At 55.2% G+C, this 19,371-nt stretch overlaps 1 protein-coding gene across 1 annotated transcript; it reads right to left on the bottom strand.

Annotated features, from left to right (window-relative positions):
* Positions 1-10,148: 10,148 nt before the first annotated feature.
* Positions 10,149-13,808, bottom strand: CDX2 (caudal type homeobox 2). Its single transcript, XM_054849742.1, has 3 exons — positions 13,224-13,808; positions 10,849-10,994; positions 10,149-10,658 (listed from the first exon to the last, which is right to left on the bottom strand). Exons 1-3 carry the CDS (start codon positions 13,720-13,722, stop codon positions 10,491-10,493), a joined length of 813 nt encoding a protein of 270 aa, XP_054705717.1. The 5' UTR covers positions 13,723-13,808; the 3' UTR covers positions 10,149-10,490.
* Between the last annotated feature and the right edge of the window lie 5,563 nt (positions 13,809-19,371).

The raw sequence follows: 19,371 nt of genomic DNA, 5'->3' as shown, positions 1-19,371 counted from the left end.
ATCAGGCTCGGAGCGCAGGACGGGCCGCAGAGCCGGCAGGGAGCTGCCCGCGGAGCCGGGGGGGGCTGAGGCTGAGGCTCCCCCCGCCCCGCCCCCACGGCCCGACTCGGCCCCGGCACCTCCCGCGGCGACGCTGCCACCTGCCGGCCGCGCCGCGCCAGCGCAGCCACGGGCCGGGCCGGGCCGGGCAGACACCGAGCACCCGCGGGTCCCCGGCGGGGAAGAGCCGTGGTGCTCCGCTGGTAACGAGCGATCCTGGGCGGCCTTTTCTTTTCTTTTCTTTTCTTTTCTTTTCTTTTCTTTTCTTTTCTTTTCTTTTCTTTTCTTTTCTTTTCTTTTCTTTTCTTTTCTTTTCTTTTCTTTTCTTTTCTTTTCTTTTCTTTTCTTTTCTTTTCTTTTCTTTTCTTTTCTTTTCTTTTCTTTTCTTTTCTTTTCTTTTCTTTTCTTTTCTTTTCTTTTCTTTTCTTTTCTTTTCTTTTCTTTTCTTTTCTTTTCTTTTCTTTTCTTTTCTTTTCTTTTCTTTTCTTTTCTTTTCTCTTCTCTTCTCTTCTCTACTCTTCTCGTCTCTTCTCTTCTCTTCTCTTCTCTTCTCTTCTCTTTTCTTTTCTTTTCTTTTCTTTTTTTTCTTTTTTTCTTTTTTTCTTTTTTTCTTTTCTTTCTTTTCTTTCTTTTCTTTTCTTTTCTTTTCTTTTCTTTTCTTTTCTTTTCTTTTCTTTTCTTTTCTTTTCTTTTCTTTTCTTTTCTTTTCTTTTCTTTTCTTTTCTTTTCTTTTCTTTTCTTTTCTTTTCTTTTCTTTTCTTTTCTTCTCTTTTCTTCTCTTCTCTTCTCTTCTCTTCTCTTCTCTTCTCTTCTCTTCTCTTCTCTTCTCTTCTCTTCTCTTTTCCTTTCCTTTCCTTTCCTTTCCTTTCCTTTCCTTTCCTTTCCTTTCCTTTCCTTTCCTTTCCTTTCCTTTCCTTTCCTTTCCTTTCCTTTCCTTTCCTTTCCTTTCCTCTCTTCTCTTCTCTTCTCTTCTCTTCTCTTTCTCCTTTTTTTCCTTTTCCTTTTCCTTTTCCTTTTCTTTCTTCTTTTTCTCTTCTCCTCTCTTCTCCTCTCTTCTCCTCTCTTCTCTCCCCACTCTGCCCCCTTTCCTTCCTTTCCCTTCCCTTCCCCATTCATTCATTCATTCATTCATTCATTCTCTTTGACTCTGATCCCCTTGACTTTGACCCAGAATCCACCCACAGGGCAGTTACAGAGCAGTAGTGTCTCCCCAGAGGGAGAAGTGATGGGGACAGACAAATGGCAAAGCAGAGGAGGGCTGGGGAATGCAGGCAGTGAACATAAGGCACTTGCTGAGCAGCACAAGGTGGAACAGGGACTACAGCTGGGCTCTGCTGCAGATTGGGAGTGACCAGCTGTGGTCCAGACCTTCCTAATGCGAAAGGCACACCCTCCTGGAGCATGTCCCATGTCCATTCCAGCCCCACAGCACAGAGATGCTGCAGTAGGAGCACTTTTGGCTGTGAAGAAACCGGTAGCAAATCCCTACTGGAAGGCAAAGACTCAGGTTGCTCTTGGTCAGTGTGCCAGCAGGTTGGGATTGGCAGATGGGTGTTGGCAGCTGTCCTTACCCCAGCCATTCAGTCCTACCAACTGCACGGGCTCAATTCTGTGCAGCTTCCTGGCAGAAATCAATACTGTAAGTTCAGCACAGCTGGAGTATCTAGTCCAATTCTCCTGCTTTTGCCTTCCTGTTGAGAAGAGAGTAGATCCCCTGGAACTTCTCGCTAAGTGTGTTCATGTTTCCAGCTATCCAGGACTTCCTACGAAAGCACATGAAGGAATGCCTTTTCCCAACTGGCTTATGTGATTTCAATGCCATTTATGAATCTGAGACTACATCTACACCTGTAAGTTGAGCATGTCCCAGATCACTCCTCAGCACTGAGGCCAGCTGTCACCACATGGCCCATATGCAGACAACTTCTCTGTTACCCTCTAGGACAAGTTGGTTGCACCCAAACCACATCCTGGGAACAGTCCCTTGCTTGTACCAACTCTCAAACATGCCCAGGACTTCCCTGGGCAAGCAGTAGCTGGCCCAAGTCAAGAGATGACTGTGGACCATACTAACCCTTTACCAACCCAGCTGATGGAGCTGCAGTGCCCAGGAATATTCCCTAACACTTTTGAATTCATTAGGACAGATGTAGGAATCTAGACTGACCTTTGCTTCTGTGGCTTCTCAAGTGGGCATCTTGACAGCAGCAAGGAAGATTTCTGTCATCTGAGCAGGTTCTCGATGACTTTAGAAAATTTCTGTTCGAGTGAAGAGGTGCCACTATACTGAGCTTGACTTTGTGAGACAAGTACTCTGCTTTTGGTTTTTGATGCTGTAGGGTCCCAGGGCAGTGAGCAGCTGGGACCCAGTCTGAGAGCCTCTAAACCAGGACTGACATGAATTTCAAGAGCACTACTGTAGGGATCTGAGTGCATGCTGATTTAGGAGAAAGCAGAGTCTCATGTCTTTCATAAAACAACGTACAGAGGGTGTGATGTTCACAAAGGAAAAATATACTGAGATTAAATGTCAGAACTGTTTCTTGAAACATTTAAAGCCAGATAAAACCATGCTGCTGATTCCTCCAGCATGAATCATCAGTTTGTGCTGACGTGCTCCTAACAGTTCACACCAGCCCTTGCTTTTCCCTGGGCTGGGAGGAAGGGACTGGTGGGCTGGGCAGGCTGGGTGACTGGGAAAGGGAGTGGCATGGTGGCACACTGTGAGGGACCTGGCTGGAAAGGAGCTGTGGCTGCTGAGGTGTCACTCTTTCCTGTTGTGTGGGGTTTTTTCTGGTTTTGTTGGGGGGTTTTTTTGTTCATTTGTTTGCGGGCTCTGCAAGCAGCCGTGGTGCATTTACCTATGCCCTTCTCAGCAGGGTCTCCCTTTGCTCTGGACCTCAGAGCAAATCACAGGCTGGTCTGAGCTTCTCACCGACGACAGGAACCTCACACGGGGCACAGGCTGCTGCCAGGTCGGGATGAATGGCACTGCTGCCTGCGTTGGCTGGGCCTGGGCTCCTTCTGGGCAGGGAGGCAGTAGGTACGGCTCAGGAAAGGGGAGCTGGGTGTCCTCCTGCCCCCAAGGGCACTTGGCACTGCAGCCCCAGCTCTTCCTCTTCCTGTTGCAGAAGTGGCCTCATTTCTTATCTCTGAGACAGGAAAATTATTTCTTGCATTTCCTTTCTCATGCTACACTTGAATTTTGCTGTCTCATGCATAAGGGGCCAGCACCAGGATAACCATGCGATGGCAGCTCCCAGCCCATGGGGGATATAGGATCACTTTCCTAGGCTGAGAGGGGAAGGAGGTGGCCTTTCAGGTGCCCACGGTAGGATGCCTGAGGAGGGATGTGCATGGAAGGAGGCTGGACCCCCTAGCCCCTGGACCACCATGAACTTTGCTGGGGCTGCTGAGACCTCACCGTGTCAGCCCTGGCTGCCCCTGCTCAGGGAGCTGCTTTCCTTGGACCAGTGTTGGGGCCGTGTTTTCCTGCCCCAGTTCAGGAGCATGTGCCCACAGGCAAAGAGATAATGTGGGGCATGTTTTACTGGCCGGAGCTGTCGGCAGAGGCCAAGCCTTCAGGAATGGAAAACACCTTTGGAACCATGTTGGGAGCTTGGCAAGGGAGTGACCAAAAATGAAAGAGAGGTCCAAAGTGCTGCTCTGGCTTTGGAAGAGCAAGGTGTTGTTACTGGGAACAGAAAAGGATCACTTTTCTAGATTGAAATCCTGGAGGAAGAAATACACTCCTGATAAGAAAAAGTCACTTTTTCTTCTGAGTCACTACATTCCTAGGAGTTGTTGCGCAAGATGTTTTTAGAGACCCCTTTTCAGCTCACGGTGGTTACCTCTACATCTATAGATATATATAAGCATCTTGATGAGGATCAAAGAAGATCTAAAAAAAATGGACACAGAAACAATATATTGTACTTACTATGTATGAAAAATGAGTGGTTTGGGTTTTTTCTATTATTGCAATTTATGGTTCATAAGCACATTTTTATTGTAAACTAGAATAAATATTCTTTGGTACTGCTGATAGGAGGTGATTCTCACCGAGACCTAATGTAAATTCCCTCTCTTGTTCTTACTTTTTACAAATAACAAAAAAAAATTTCCCTAGATTAGGTGAGGACTGGAATTTCCCTAATATGTAATTGAAGAAAGAAACCACAGGAGTTAACAGTTACACAGCTCTTTGTATCACTTCTGACAATCTCCATGATAGGCATTGGCTCATTTTCAAACTGTGGAAAAAGAAGGAAAAATCTTGGATGCTAGTGCCTCTTGACTCCTGCTTGATTTAGGAGCTTAAATGCCTTTGGAGGCTCAGAAGGCCTCCGCTGTCCATGTTTTACCCATCCTCCACTTGAGATGCCTAAAAGCAGAACTGTGATCTTAAAAAACCTGAGACCCACCTGATCATGGTTATGACCCTAGTTTCCAGCATCTGAGTTTTACAGCAGGACGTTCTCCAAGGCCTTGCTTACAAGCAAGCCCTTTTTGGAAGCCCTAACTGGCTTTTCTGTCACTCAGGGAGGCAAGGGACCAAGTAAGTCCTGTAGCCCTGAAAGATTTTTCTGTTTGCATGGTCAGACCATGGCATGGAAAAATTAGACCACAAGCAATCTTGGTTTCCAGGGCTGAAAACTTGTCTGCAGAGGAAGGGATGTTCTGCAGCGAGGAGCGACCCTTTCCAAAGAATGCCAGAGATAAGGCAGCTTTTCTCTCACAAAGGTCTTTAGCTCTGTGCAAGTTATCTGAAGGATGGGCTGTGACTCCATGGAAGGCAACAAGGCATGTCAGGGGAACAGGATCTGACTCAAAAGCAAAATTACATGAGCTTGCGACAGCTGCCAAAAAATACCTGGCTGACTAAAGGAAGAAGAATGCTGAGAGCAGGAAAGGTCCACGTGCTCTGTTTGGCTTGTTCTCTTCTTTTGGAAGAGCACTACAAGTGCTTTCTTTCTAACCCTGCCTGTTACAGCTGGGTGCAGGAGCGCCACAAGGCAGATGAGTCCAGATGTTACATTTGGCATCTGTCTAGTTGTCTTTGGTTCAGCTCAAGTGCTAGAGATCCGCAGGTTGGAAATGAGCAGTTAGAAGTTTAAACTAAAGGAGGGTAGATTTCGACTAGATATAAGGAAGAAATTTTTTACAATGAGGGTAGTGAAACACTAGAACAGGCTGCCCGGAGAGGTGGTAGATGCCCCATCCCTGGAAACATTCAAGGTCAGGTTGGACAGGGCTCTGAGCAACCTTATCCAGTTGAAGATGCCCCTGCTCATTGCAGGAGGTTGGATTAGATGACCATTAAAGGTCCCTTCCAACCCAAACCAGTCTATGATTCTATGAAACACACAAGAACATTAAGAAAGGGAATGATGCACTTTTATTAATGTGAGGAATTGAATAAAAACCTCTTCCTTGACCAATAGGTTAGGTATCACATTAGATAGATTATCTGTTATAGACAGATATTATGTTAGATAGATATTATGGTAGGTTAGATATTATTATAATTAGAGGACACGAGGAACAATGGGAAAATAATTTCTGTTACCTGCCATCTTGCCAATGTTTAATTGTACTGGGGCCTGCTGAATGCTACAGATCTGTATCTAGACATCTGTGTGAACATGAAATGAGAGCCATCTGTGAATTTTCATCCTCTCTTTTCCTGTACTTCACATACTCTGAAAGCATCTGCAGGGGGATCCAGTGGGTGTCGTCCCAACATAGATGATACGTCAACTTAGAAATACAGGGCTATAAAGGGATTCCCAGGTCTCTGACTCCAGTTTCCTGGCAACAAACTATTTGTTTTAGTGAATAGTTCAAATTTTTCCCATCCCTTTGCAAGCGAGTATCTGTCCCCTTCTTTCAAGGAAGGTAAGTTTAACTTCTGAAAGTGCTCAAAACCAAGAATGGAATTGGGGGCACTGCAGAAGCTGAGACATTAATTAGAAGAAACTGCCTGTGTTCACCCAAGTCACAGCACAGCAGAACATGCAGGTGAGAAGGAGGAGAAGGGGAATGTCCCGTTCCACCAAGGAGCTCAGCTGGAGCAAAGCCCAGAGGGCTCCTAAGGCTTCCAGGAGAGTTTGGCCCCTTCTGTCCCCAGAGGTTCCTGAAACTTCTCTGCCATGGTTGTCCCCCAGTAACCAGAGCTGTTTTGCTAGGGAGCTTCCTAGCATGCAGCTCCCTGGCACTTGTCCTCTGCTGCATCAGGCCACCCATCCCACGCCCTCTCATGCCAAGGTGGCCTTGTTTTCTTACCGAGCTACCTGTGCAGCTGGACATGCCTCTGGCAGACTCATGTCCTGCTGACTTTCCTTACCATTTACGAGCTGTTTGCTCCTGGAAGGCCTCCAGCGCTGCTTCTCTGGCATCAACTCAACTTTTGCTTTCAGCTGTAACTGCTCTACACTTCAGCACGTAACTCCATTACCCGGGTGGGACCCAGAGAACGTATTTGGTCATGAATTTTGGCTATGAAGCATAGCATCCAGCAGAGCTGTGTCAACAGAAGTGTAAACTCTGTGATTTCCTCTTCCACTTCAGCTGCTGATGGAGAGGCAAAGAAAAACCTATTGCCTTGCACAGCCCTCTGGAGCCTCCTACAGATTTAAGTCACCCACAGCAAAACCCCCTCAGTTTCTGAAGGATGGGCTCTGCCCTCTGTTGTATGGCTGGGATGTGTGCTTCTAGGCACTGCTTAACCCATGAATGGAAACAGCCTGCCTCACCGAAGCCACTCGTGTGGGCAAAAAGTGTGTGTGTGTGGGGGGGTCCCTGAAGTTGTTACTTACTGATGATATAAGGTGGGGTTTTTTTTTCACTTTTTAAAAAGCTTACTGTCTCCAAACTGCAGATCCAGAGTGCTCAGCTATCAGGCTTAGGACACATAATGTGCCGCCAGAAGATACTCCAGATCAGAGAAAGCAGACATTTGCTTTAGATGCCATCCAAGTCCTCTGTCTAAGGACTTTACTGGTCTCCCCATGGTGGGCTATGAAACATATGGTCATTTTTTGCCCAAAACTCAAAGAGCTTCTTGAGAAACTCATATTTGGCTAAGAGCTAAGCCAAAAGAAGGGACCCTAAGCACTTTGCTATTAAACGGGGGACTGCCATCCTGCAATTTTGGGGCCAAACCTTCTGATTTCTTGTATTTTACCCAGCCTGGGGAGAGAATCTCCAAGGACACCCGCTCCAGCCCCTGCCAGGCAGGCAAGGTGCAGCGGCTCTGACCCATCATGCCCCACCGGTCCAGCTCAGCTGGCTTCTGCAAGACAGTGGGGAGGTCTGTGAGGAGTGAAAACACCCATTGTGTTGGGCAGGGGATCGCCACAACTCCCAAATGGTGCTTCAGGTTCTTCATCATAGTCCAGGCACTGGACTGGTCCAGGTGTCTCTAAATATCCGCCAGATAAACAAGATACCCAGTTTGCGCCTTTATACACTCCTTTATGGCACATGAGCAGTATGAAGGAAGCCGGAAGGTCGGTGGTTTATTTGTTTGGGGATGGGAGGGGGGAAATGTTTGAAATTGGGTGTGGATATAATTTGCTTCGTCGGTTCCTTTTTACACTGAGAAATTCAAGTTCTGCATTGCCATCATTAAGAGTTTGAGGAGAGCTCAGAAAATGAATGTTCGCCAGCAAAGAGAGGAAGAGATCTGTAATGGGGATGTTTAAAATGTGCCAGGCTGTTCATATTTCTCTGTCTCTCTCTTTGGAGACATGAAACCTTCGTGGACATCAAGCAGTTCACTTCAAGGGGGGCAACTCTCTTTCTTGAAAGTCCTACAGGCAAGAGATGAAAATCTTGATACTTCCAGCATTAAAGACAACGAGGAGCACACTGCTCAAGGGTTATATGAACTGTCCCAAGTGTTGCCATGCCCAGGCTGGTGCCAGGGGCAGCCATGTGCCAGTATTGTGGTGGGGAGCCCTGGGGTCTGCCAGCCCCATGCTACGGGCATGGAGAAACACCAGCAAAACCATGCCAGGCAGCACCTCTTACACCCCCAGATCCTTTGTGATTAATTTACTTATTGATGGCCTTTCATAACTCCGTGGTCATCTTTTTTCATGCTGCCATTAATTATTCCTGGAAGCAAATAAAAGGGCCCACCGATATCTCTCCCTCCCTCTCGCCGCAGCCAGCTTTTCCTTAGGAAGAAAAAACTTGTACTCGTTTGCAGTGGGACAATGCCGACTTTTGAACCTCTAACCACTAAACAAACAAACCTTGCGCTCTGCTCCACAATCCAAACAGGGTTTATTGACAGGCGTATCGCAGCAACGCGTAGCAACTCGGGCAGCAGCCGGGCTGGGGATCAATGCTGCGGGGGCGGCCCCGGGCACCAGAGGGCATCCTCGAAGGGACGGCACCGCCCAGGGCTGCCCGCGCCCCAGCTGGCGGCGTGGCTGCTGCCCCTCAAGAGCTCTCGTGCCCGCTTGGGGATAGTGCAGAAGAAGGAGTGGGTCATGGTGCCTGCAAAGCCCTTTTAATTCAGCCATCCCTGGAACAACTCTTCTCCTCTGTCTGGTGTTAAGGCTGGTGCTACAGAGCCAAGCCCCTCAGTTTGGGTGCTGCCCAGCTTTAGGTGTCCCCAGGGAAGCAGCTCCTCCAGAAAGATCCAAGGACCCTTTAGAGGCAAAGAAGGATGGATCTGGCTTCTGCCTCCCTCTGGTCCAGAGCAAACCATGGACATTGGACCCAACAGGACGTGGTGTGTGTCAAGCCCATGAGCAACGAGCATAACTTCCTGGGTGCTGCAACTGTGTCTCCTGGCCAGACCTGCTTCAGAGACTATGCACGAGGCAGAAAATCAAGCAGGTTCTCTGCACACTGCAGGTGCTGCCTCCTACCACAGTCTTCCCCCAGGCACAGAAGCCCTGCATCAGGTTTGCATGGCCACACATCCACTATCAGCCTGCCAGTCAGCACCCAGCCCCGGGCCCAACTAGCCATGGAGCTACACGTGGACAAAACCCACAGAAGCTTGGGGCTGGTGCTTACCGTTTCCCCAAGCTCTCCCAGGCAGAGCTACCTTGTCCGTAGGGCCAGGCCCTGGCAAACCAAGCCTCCTCATGCAGTCCTGCAGAACCTGCTGGCGTTTGGCTTTGGCTTTCAGCAAAAAGATGAGAACAGGGTCAGCAAGGAGAAAAACAAAGTGTCCCCAAAGAAGGCAAATGGAATATCTTAAATAAATTTGACAAGAAAAATGGAACAACGTGGGGCCAAATGCTGGGGAAGTCAGAAACCCGCATAACGTGTTTGGGGCTGGACAGCGGTCCCAGCCCTGCCATAGCCCAGGACTACATGAGCTGGTCCCACATGCAGACCCAGGCACTGGCTGCAGTGTGGCTGCCCCAGCGCAGCTGCACAGCTTCATTTCTCAGTGGGGTTTCTGCAAGTAAGAAGTACACAGGGTACACAGTCAGAACGATTTGGCCAAATCAGCTGGAGTTTTCTGGTTTTCATCTCCGGGTTGGTGGTGAGTCGTTTGGCATCTCTGTCGTGATCCCCACCATCTAGCCAGCATGTGGAAATAGGCCATAGCCTGTGAAATGTGGGCTCTGGTACAGCACAGGGCTCTTCTGAGGATTTCATGGTAGGGCTGCGATGAAGCCTAAGTAAAGCTGATGATAAAACCAAGGAGATATCTGAAAACTAACTGGAAAAAAACCCTCTAAACAAGCTAAAAAATGTAAGGAGGTGAGAAACAGTGCATAAATTAAATGACAAGACATAATAAAATGGCACCACTTTGCAGTAGTACTCTGCAGACACAAGCAACGCTCCTCACTCCAGCGTGCAAGGACACCTTTTTCAGAGGAGACTTCATTCTTTCAATTTCTCTGCACTGCGGCTAATAAATCTGGCTGGATGACTATCAGCACTGGATTTATGGGCTTTTTACAAGTGTCTAACATTAAGCAATTCACTTCTGAACGTTTAAACAGTGCCTTATCTTGTCTGCTTTGGCCCTTAGGGCAGGATGAACGTTTTGCATATTTATGGTTACAAGAAAAAACTAAAATAAAATATAAAATAAAAAAATGTGCTTTAATTTTTTTTTCCTGTTAAAATTCATTGTTAGCCCAACAACATTTCTAAGGTCTTTCGGACCAATCCCTGAGATTCACCAGGGGCGGACTGGCAGGCAGTGCCCCCCTTTTATCTAACAAACTCCAGGGTAAAAAAACCCACCCAAACATAATAATAATAATATTAATAAAGCGATGGCCACGCTTCCCCCGGACGACGAGACACATACACTGTACATCTGTACACACGGCCGGCCCCGCGGGGCGGTGTAGTGCATAGGCGGGGGTGGGCTGCTCCCACCGTGCCCCCCCGGCCCGGCCCGGCCCGGCCCCGCCGCGGCCGCGCCTTCCAGCAGTCCCTGCGCCGCGGTCCCCCGGCCGCTGTCACTGGGGGGCGGCGGGACCCAGCCCGGCGGCGGCCGCCCCCGCCGAGGGACCCTGCAGCGGGACGCCGGGGCTGAGCGGCTCCGCGCCGCCGGGCTGCGCCTGCTGCAGCTTCTTCTTGTTGATCTTCCTCTCCTTCGCCCGCCTGTTCTGGAACCAGATTTTCACCTGCCGGGGGGGGAAGAGGGGAGTGAGAGGGGTGGTTCCCCGGGGCCGTCCCCGTTTGGGGGGGGGGGAGGGGGAGGGGGCATACTGGGACCGCATCCCTGCCCCGCGCATCCCGGCCCCCACGCATCCCGGCCCCCACGCATCCCGGCCACATGTGGCGGGCATGGGGAGCGCCATTCGTTAGACAGACCTGCCTCTCCGACAGCCCCAGGTTGGAGGCCAGCTCCGCTTTCCTCCTGATGGTGATGTAGCGGCTGTAGTGAAACTCCTTCTCCAGCTCCAGCCGCTGGTGGTCGGTGTACACGACGCGGTACTTGTCTTTCGTCCTGGTTTTAACTGCGGAGAACAAAGCCGAGGTTGGGAAAGCCAAAGCCAAAGGGCTTGGATGGAGCGCGGCTCTCGTCTCTGCGGGTGCAGGGCGAGCAGGATCAGGCCTCCCCGGCTTCCTGCTCGCCTCTCCCTGCCCGGGGCTTTCCAGAGCACAGAGGGGAGAGCAGCGGTTCCGTAGTTCCTTGGGGACATGGGGCAGCAATCCCGGGCATGCCGGCTGTAAGGGCAAGCCAAGAGCGGGCTCTCGGCCCCGGCTGCCAGCCCCAGCCCTGCAGCACGCCCGTGCTTTGCGTTTGGGACACCTTTACTGTGCGCTTGGTGTTGGCTTTCGGTTTTGTTTTGCCTTCCCTACCGAGAACAGACTTTTTACAAAGAGAAGGGAAAAGGGAAAAGAAGGCAAAGAAAAGTCACGTTCAGGGCACGGCGGCTTCGTTTCTAAACGAGAAAGACCGATCTAAGCGCGGAGAACCGGGAGCGGCCGTCGGTTGCCCTTCGGGGCCCGGCCGGGCTCCGGTCCGGCTCCCCCCGCTTCTCCCCCGGCCGCTGGCATCGGGACAGCGACCAAAGCGACTTCTCGGTGACCCTGGAAGCGCGACGTGCTCAAAAATAAACCCCGAAAAACCAAACCAAACGAAATCCGAAGCGAATGCCAGCGAGCGGCCGGCGAGGGTGCATCGCCGCAGCCGCTGACCTCCTTTCTCCCGAGGGTTTCTTGTTTAACTGGTTGTGTCCCCGGCCCTCCCGTTCCCCAGGGAGCCGAGGCGGGGAGTCTCTGCCCCCAAGGTGCTTAATGGCTAGCAGGCTGACTTTGTTCAGGTAAACTCTCTGCAAACCACAACAAAAGCACCCTGTAAAGATACAAGCCTGATCAGAGAAAACTCCCCAGAGCCAGTGAATAGGGAACACAATCCCAAACAATGCAGGACAAGGAGATCTTATCAAAGAAAAACCCTTCTCAAAGCCTTAATGACAGCCACATTCTGTTTGAATTACCACTACTGAACAAATGGCGGCAGGCGCTTTCATCCCCCCAGCCTTGCACATTAACATAAACACTGGCTCCAAAGGCAGAATTTGAATGGAGACAAGGGACCGGCCACCACCGCACAAGCCCAAACTGTGGGAACACCACGGGCTGCTGTGGGAAGAGCGACGGGCCTGGGAGAGCGCCACCGCCACCCGGGGCGTAGCTGGTGCCAGCGGCCGGCACTGGGGCACCGGGGCTTCCCCCGAGGCGCGGTGACCGCGGGCGTGGCCCGGACCCTCGGCCCACGCCGCACGGGGAGCCCCCGCCAGCCCTGCCGTCCGTCGAGCAAGGCAGGGGATGAGAGGAATGCCAGAAGTCGTTATTTACCGCGAAAGTCGCCACCTTTTTTTTTTTTTTTGTCCCCACTATATATAATTTTTTTTTAAAAGACCAAAAAAAAAAAAGGAAAATGAGGAGACAACAGTCGTGGAAGGTGTATATCAAAGCGGGGGGACACGCATCTCCCCTGGTAGAAGCGGGGGGGGGGAATAAAACAGAGGGTCTGCGGGGTATTAACATCACAAGGGAGCGCGGCGCCGGCCATGGCCCTACCCGTCCTGCCCGCCGCGGCCGTGGCCTGCCTCCCGCCGCCGGGGGACCGGGAGGTGGGGGGGGGGCACGCCCTCGCACCTCCTGGCCCGACCGGCCCGGCCCGGCCCGGCCGGGGGCACAGCCCGCAGGGGTCGGCGGGCAGCCGCGGCCGCCACTCGGGAGGCCTGGCCGCACGGAGACCTTAATAAAGAGTAGGCGCCCAGTGACTCAGAAACAAATGCGGAGCGACACCGGCCGATGATTTATATGACTATAATTGGTTATAAAAATCTTCTAAGTGGCTATAAGCGGACGAGCAGAGCAGCGGGAGGAAGCGCGAGCGTTTCCTCGGGATTCCGGGCCATTCCGCCCTGCTCCGCCGGAGCGCACCCCGAGGCACCGTCCCCCCGGGGCCGACAGCGGCTGCTCCCCGGCGGAGAGCCGCTCCTGCCGCTGCCTGCCCGGCGCCGCGGCGGGGCCGTACCCAGCAGCGCGGACAGGCTGTCGACTGAGCCCGGCAGCCCTCGTTCTTACGAGGACCGGCCCTCGAGCGGGTTTGTTTCGGGGTGCTTCCCCCCCCCCCGCCCCCCGCCGCCGCGCTGTCCGGCGCACGCTGACCCGGGAGCCGGCGGCGCCCCGCCCGCCCTCCCGCCCGCCTCCCCCCGGCCCGCGCTTACCCTGGCTGCTGAGCGGGGGCTGCGCCGGCTTCCTCATCCAGTCGCAGAGGCCGCGGCGCTGCCCGCCGGGGGAGAGCGGCTCGGGGGCGGCAGCGGCGGCGTTGGCGGCGTTGAGCGGCTGCATGACCCCGGCGGAGCAGTGGGGCGCGGGGCCGGCGTGGTGGTGGGCGTGCGGGTGGTGGTGGTGGTGGTGGTAGTCGGCGGGGCTGTAGGCCATGGCGGCGGCCGGGGAGCCGCCGTTGAGGCCGTGGACGGAGCCGGCGGCCGGCGGCGCCCCTTGGCCGTAGGCGCCCCAGTCGTCGCGGAGCGGGGCGGCGTAGGGCGCGGGCCAGGCCGGGCCGGGGGACTGGGCGCTGTCGAGGTTGACATGGTAGCCGCCGTAGTCCGCGTACTGCGGGGCGCCCACGAAGTTCTGCGCCGCCAGGTTGAGTCCCCCCGAGTGTCGCACCGGGCCGGGGTACATGGGCCCGTCCTTCTCCAGGAGGTAGCTCACGTACATGCTGGCGGGGCCCCGGCGGCGGCTCTCCGCATGCTGCTCGGGGCTCTCCCAGCGGCGCGCCTGCTGCTTGGGGACGGGCTGCCCGGGGCGGGGAGGGGGCAGGCGGAGGGGCCGCGGCCCCGCGCTGCGCTCCGCGCTCCCGGCTCCCGGTCCGAATCCAATGGCCGGCAGCACTTACATGATTAACGATTGTTTACAAGGCTCTATTAGTAATGGCCCAGACACACCAAAGGCAGGTGACGTGGAGAGGCGCTGGATATATAGCTACTACCCCTAAAAGACGATTTGCATTTAAAAAGATAAGGAGAGGGCAGCGACCTGATCACAGCTAAATATTCAAGCCTTTATTGTTTAAGAGCTTCCTCCTTCCATTGCAACCTGGTGCACTTTAACCTCCAATCACAGGTTCAAAGGATGAAATCAAGAGACTTGCAAAAGACAGAGAGGGAGATCTAAGGGCGAGGGTGGGAATATGGGAACCGTGTATCGCGGCCGATCTGTAGGCACCACTTTAACCAGCTCTTCTCCGTGCTTGGGGCTGGCGGGTTGGAAGGGGTGGAGGAGGAGGGAGTTTTGATTAAAAATCCACAAAACCATTTTGTCGTGGTTGTTTTAAGCAACAAACCCCACCGCGACGGCCTACTGTTTTTTTTCTAACGCGCTTCCCACCCGCTCCTGCTCCCACTCGGTCACGGGCGATGAAGGAGAGGTAAGAGGAGAAATCCCCCCCTCCGAGGGCACTGCCTCCTTCCCTCCGCGTGTGCCTTGCCGAGCTTCGAGGTCAGTCGCTGCCCACCCTCCCCGGCCCAGCCTGGGCCCCGGTACCGGGAAGGGACGAGGGCTGAGGGTGCCTTCGCCTAAAACACCCGCTGCCCTCGTACCCACGGCAGGAGCAAGGCCGGAGCATCTCTCCGACCGCAGGGGCCTGGGTGCGGGGGCCCCACGCCCAGGGGAACCTCTGCCCAGAGTCCACCACCCCTGGGGGCGATTCCTTCGCTGTAGCGCGGCCGAGCCCACGGGGAAACCGGCGACTTGGCCCTCCACGCACATAGGCTTTTTCCCACCCCGACGCCTTGGAAACCCACTGGAAATGCTGGCCCTTGGAAGGGCGGCTCCCGGGCAAGCGGCAGCCAGCTCCCCCGGCCCAGCCAGCCCCCTTTGAAGAGGCGACCCCCTCTCAGCTTCCCCCCGCCGCTTTTATGCTTTAACTTTTCACCCTGAGTGGGGACAATGCCAGACAACGTTTGCATATTCGCATCTTTTCCCATGACACAGCGAGGAAACCTTTCTACCCGCCGAGAAAAAAGTGGCTGGGGACGGGAGCGTCCCCCCGTTTCCCCGGCGCGTTTCGCCGGAGCAGCGCAGCACTGCTCGTCCCCGCCGGCTCCCCCGGGCGCTTGGGGCGCGTGTGGCTGGGTCCTACCGGGGGTCCCCCACGGGCCCCGCGTGTCCCGGGTCTTTCGTGGGGAGATCCGGGTGTTTGTGTCCCTGGGGTATTTTTCCTTCCCCGTGGGTGGCTGTTCTGCAAACGGTGAAGTGTCCCTCCCTAAGTCACTGAGACGAGGCGCTTCTGAAAATCTCCCTCTTCTCCCCCCACCCCGCCCTTCCACCGGGCACTTTGGTACAGTGCGTGGGGCTGCCGCGGAGCTATGCTCTAACACGAGTGGGAATAATTCAGCGACGACTCTGGGAGGGTCCCGTGTCAGTGGCCCTGGGGGACCGGGGCACTCAAGGGGAGAAGGACGAAGCATCGCTTCCAGGGAAAAGACCACGGGCGGCCCCCTCGGAACCGCCGTGGGTACCCCGGCTGCGAGGTACGGGGTACCCCCACCCTGCACACAGCCGGTAATGCAGTGCCTGCGCCCACACCGTCACTTGTCGTTCGCAGACTGTCACTGACGGCCGCGGCTGAGACCCTACGATAACAGCAGCGCAACAGCAGGGATTCGGGGACGCCTGCCAGCCGCCTTCTCCGGAGGGGACTTCTGTCTGCTGCCCATTCCCACCATCCCGCCTTACCCCCGTCGCGCCGGTGGGGTAACGGGGAGAGGGAGCGGGGTTTGCAGCCCCCAGCGCTCTCTGCCGTAGGAGACTGAAACGTAACTCTGGAAAAGAAATGCTGCGTCCCTTCAGTGTAATCGCCTCTCCCGATAAGCACCGACACAGCCGATCTATGCGGATGTGAATTTAATGATGCCATAAACGGAGGAAGGGGTCATTAAAATGACAAAACTCTGAACGTATTAAAACGCACCAAAATCCTGACAAACACCAAACTAACCCGGTTCTATGTCTAAGGCTCCATCCGTGAATCCCCGGAAGGCAGGTGGCAGCGCTTTGGGGTGAGACCTGACGCCAGCCCGAGCCTGCGGGGCTGGGGACCGCGGGAACGGATGAGAGCCCCGGTGCTCCGGCGGAGGAGCTGAGCAAGGCTCCGAGGAAGCACCGCGCCCGCCCGGCTTCGCAGCGAGCGCATCGCTCCGCTCTCCCCGCCCCTGGGGGGCTCTGCCTTTGCCCCAACCTGGGCGGGCGGCGAGGGGGGAACAAGGCCCGCTTCGCCAGCGGAGCGATGCTCCGGAGCATCCCCCGCCGCCGCACTCCCCGCTCCCGACCCGCCGCAGAGACCTGCCCGGCTGCTCGGGCGGGGGAAGCTCTAGCCCTGGGACCCTCTTGTCTTAAAATAAGAGGGATCCCGAGCCGCGCACACCCCGAGCCTACGTTCCCGGGGGCTGCCCGGGCTTCCTTTCGTTGCAACTGGGGCAGGATTTGTCCCTCCTCCGACCCTCCCCAGCGATCGGGGCTTCACGAGGGGACTGGAGAGAGGGGGTATCTCTTTCAGCTGCATTTCCCCACTTTTATCCCTGCCGTCCTGGAAACGGCGACCAAGGCGGGAGGTTTCCCGAGCCGGTCCTGGCAGCTGCCGGCTCCTTCCCTGCCTCCGGCTCGGGGCTTCCCGCCGACTCCGTCCCAGAGCCGTAGCCCCAGGAGAGGAGCGGGGACCCCGGGACCGGAACCCGAGACCGGAGCGCGGGCGAGTCCCTGATCTCTCCCTCTTTGCTTCCTTCTTTTTTTTCCTATTTCGTTAGATCCTGAGCAGGGAAATGTGTTCCAACGCCTCTCAAGCTGACAAGTGCCTGATCGGGGCTATCGTTTGCAGGGAGATATCTTTTTTCCTCCCCCCCCACCCCCCGATCCCTGTATTTTCACCGAAGGGCTGTTTCACCCGGGTCTCCGGCCCGGGCAGAGGCCGGGCTTCCCTCCTTCCAGCCTCCCCGCCCCAGCCTTACTTCTTGAGCTGAAATAATTATTTCCGAGGGGATCTGCTTGCCCCGGGGGGAGTCATGTTAGCGGCATGATTGCATGAGAAACGCCGGGGGCAGGGCGCCGCTGCCTGCTGCCCGCTGCCTGCTGCCCGCTGCCCGCTGCCCGCGCTGCCCCCTGCCCGCTGCCGGGCCCTCGGCCCCCGGGGAAGTGGCGGCCGGTGTCCGGCCCTGGAGCGGACACCTCGCGTCGGAGCCGGCTCTCATCGTCGCCTTGGGCCCCGGGGCTGGGGCGGACTGGGGCGGGCAGCACAGCCCAGGGATCCCCGTCCCGGGCTGGAGACCTCCCAGAGAAGGAGACCTTCCCCGGGACGTGCCGCGCAGACCCCGCGATCCCTCCTCCACCGACTGCTCCTGCTTGCTGGGACCCTTCGCGGGATGCGTATTCACCTTCTTCTTTATTTGTAATAGTTTTTCGGTTTAAAATAATTTATTTTTTCTGTCACTTAGGAGAAGTTCGGGATAGGGGCGGGGGAATACTCCCCTCTTTCCCCACCTTAACGACACGGAACCGGGAGCTTTGTTTGCAAGGTTAAAAAAAAAAAAAAAAAAAAGCAAGCCTGTTTGAAAGCCCTTTGGTGGCTGAGGAGAGAGAAGGGAAGGAGGAATCGTGTGTTAGTTAGTCCGACCTGTGGAATTTATGACTCCCCCTAAGCACAGACATGATAAGGACTTAGAAAACATCTTGGATCTTTTCAAGCCGGCAGCCCCCGAGGCTTTGATGTAGATTACGTTGCAGAATAACCCAATACTTTTATCGTGGGGTTGATACTCGGCTTGTTTAAGCACATGCCTCTAGGAGCGGGTTAGATGCTAAACGCTCCCTCCCGAGCGGATTCACGTTGCTGGGAAGGAAGTAGAGCCGAGGGAGGGGGGGGTGGCACCTTGTGCCAGGTTGGGGCCCCACCGCCCTGCGAGACCCGGCTCCGCCGCACCGGCACCGGCCGCGGGACGTCCCGGCTGCCCCGGCCAGCCCTGCCTCTTCGCACAGGTGCTGCCGGGCCTGAGCTCGCATCGCCCCCGATGTCCCTCTGGGAAATAGGAACGTAAGGAGAGAAGGGAGGGGAAAAAAGTCAAATTATGCACCAGAGGTTTTCTGCAGCCGCGGGCCGGTGGGGGTGTCCCCAGCCGCTCGGGACCAGTGGCCAGACCCTCCCGGAGAGACGCTCAGTGTGTCCGGGGCGGACCAAAGGCTGATTCCCGTCGCGCTCCCTGGCCCTGTTTACACGGGCTGGGCGTTGCTCTGCTTCCTTAGAAGTTGCTGGTGCACCGAGACCGGAGCCCCCCCGGGACACCTCTGCTGGCCGGTGAAATCCAGCCCTGGCTGGATTTTTAATTTTTAATTTTTTAAAAAAATTATTATTTTTTAGGTTTAGTTTGTATTATATTTTTTAATTTTAATTTTTATTTATTTTTTAATATCTTTTTTAAATGGCAAGGGGAAGGAAAGCCACCCCAGCGCGCCCCGGGCAGCGGTGCACGCCCCGGCCACCTTTCCCGCTTGTGCTCAGAGCGTGCTGTCATGTCCCGCCTGGGAAGGCCGGTGCCTGATCCTGTCACGGGAGCCGTGAGTCACCCGGCAGCGCGCAACCACGGGGTGGCCCCGACGGCGCGGCCCCGGTGGGCGGCGTGAGGGGGTGGCGGCGGACTTGCTCCCGGGGAGGGAGCCCAGGGCTCGGCTGTTATCGCCTCCTGCACCCCCCCCCCAGGACACAACCCTCCCTCCCCGTACGGACGCTCCCCGGAGCACGCAGGGCCGCTGTTATCTTCCCCAGCTCGCAGCCCGGCCCCACTGGCACCCGGCGGGGGGGACATGGTGGGAGCGCCACGCTCCCCACTTGCACGCTTTCGGCTTTGCAGCGAGGCACAGCCGAGCCGGGCTGGGGAGCCCGAGGCAGGGGTGCGCCCCGGCCCCCCAACCCTTGCCCAGAGCCATGCTGCTCCCTGGGAAACCGCAAGTCCCGGCCCAGCTGGCAGGACGATGCCGCTAATGCGCATGTCAACTCCCACACCAAGTAAAACATCAAATTCCAGCTGCAAAATGGTTTGCACACGTTTTCCACCAGCGAGCCCCCGGGCTATGCACTCCACGCCCCAGGGACAATGTAAAGGCTGATGTCCTCATTGCCTTCCTCACTGATTCATTTCCTACATCTGCCAGCTTTGAAATGTAACCTTTGCAGGGAGGTGATGCATGCTTCATGGCCATGTCCTGCCACACGTCTCGGCAGTGCTAGTCCTGACGATTTATCCCCCCCAAGGGCCTTCCATGGCAAGATGCTATGGGGTGGCTGCCCCATACCACCGTCTCCCTCAGCAGGCCCAATCC

Source organism: Grus americana, chromosome 1, assembly GCF_028858705.1.
Source record: "Grus americana isolate bGruAme1 chromosome 1, bGruAme1.mat, whole genome shotgun sequence".
Lineage (NCBI taxonomy): Eukaryota > Metazoa > Chordata > Aves > Gruiformes > Gruidae > Grus > Grus americana.
The sequence above is the reverse complement of the archived record's forward strand: the minus strand, read 5'-3'. Positions and strand labels throughout refer to the sequence as shown.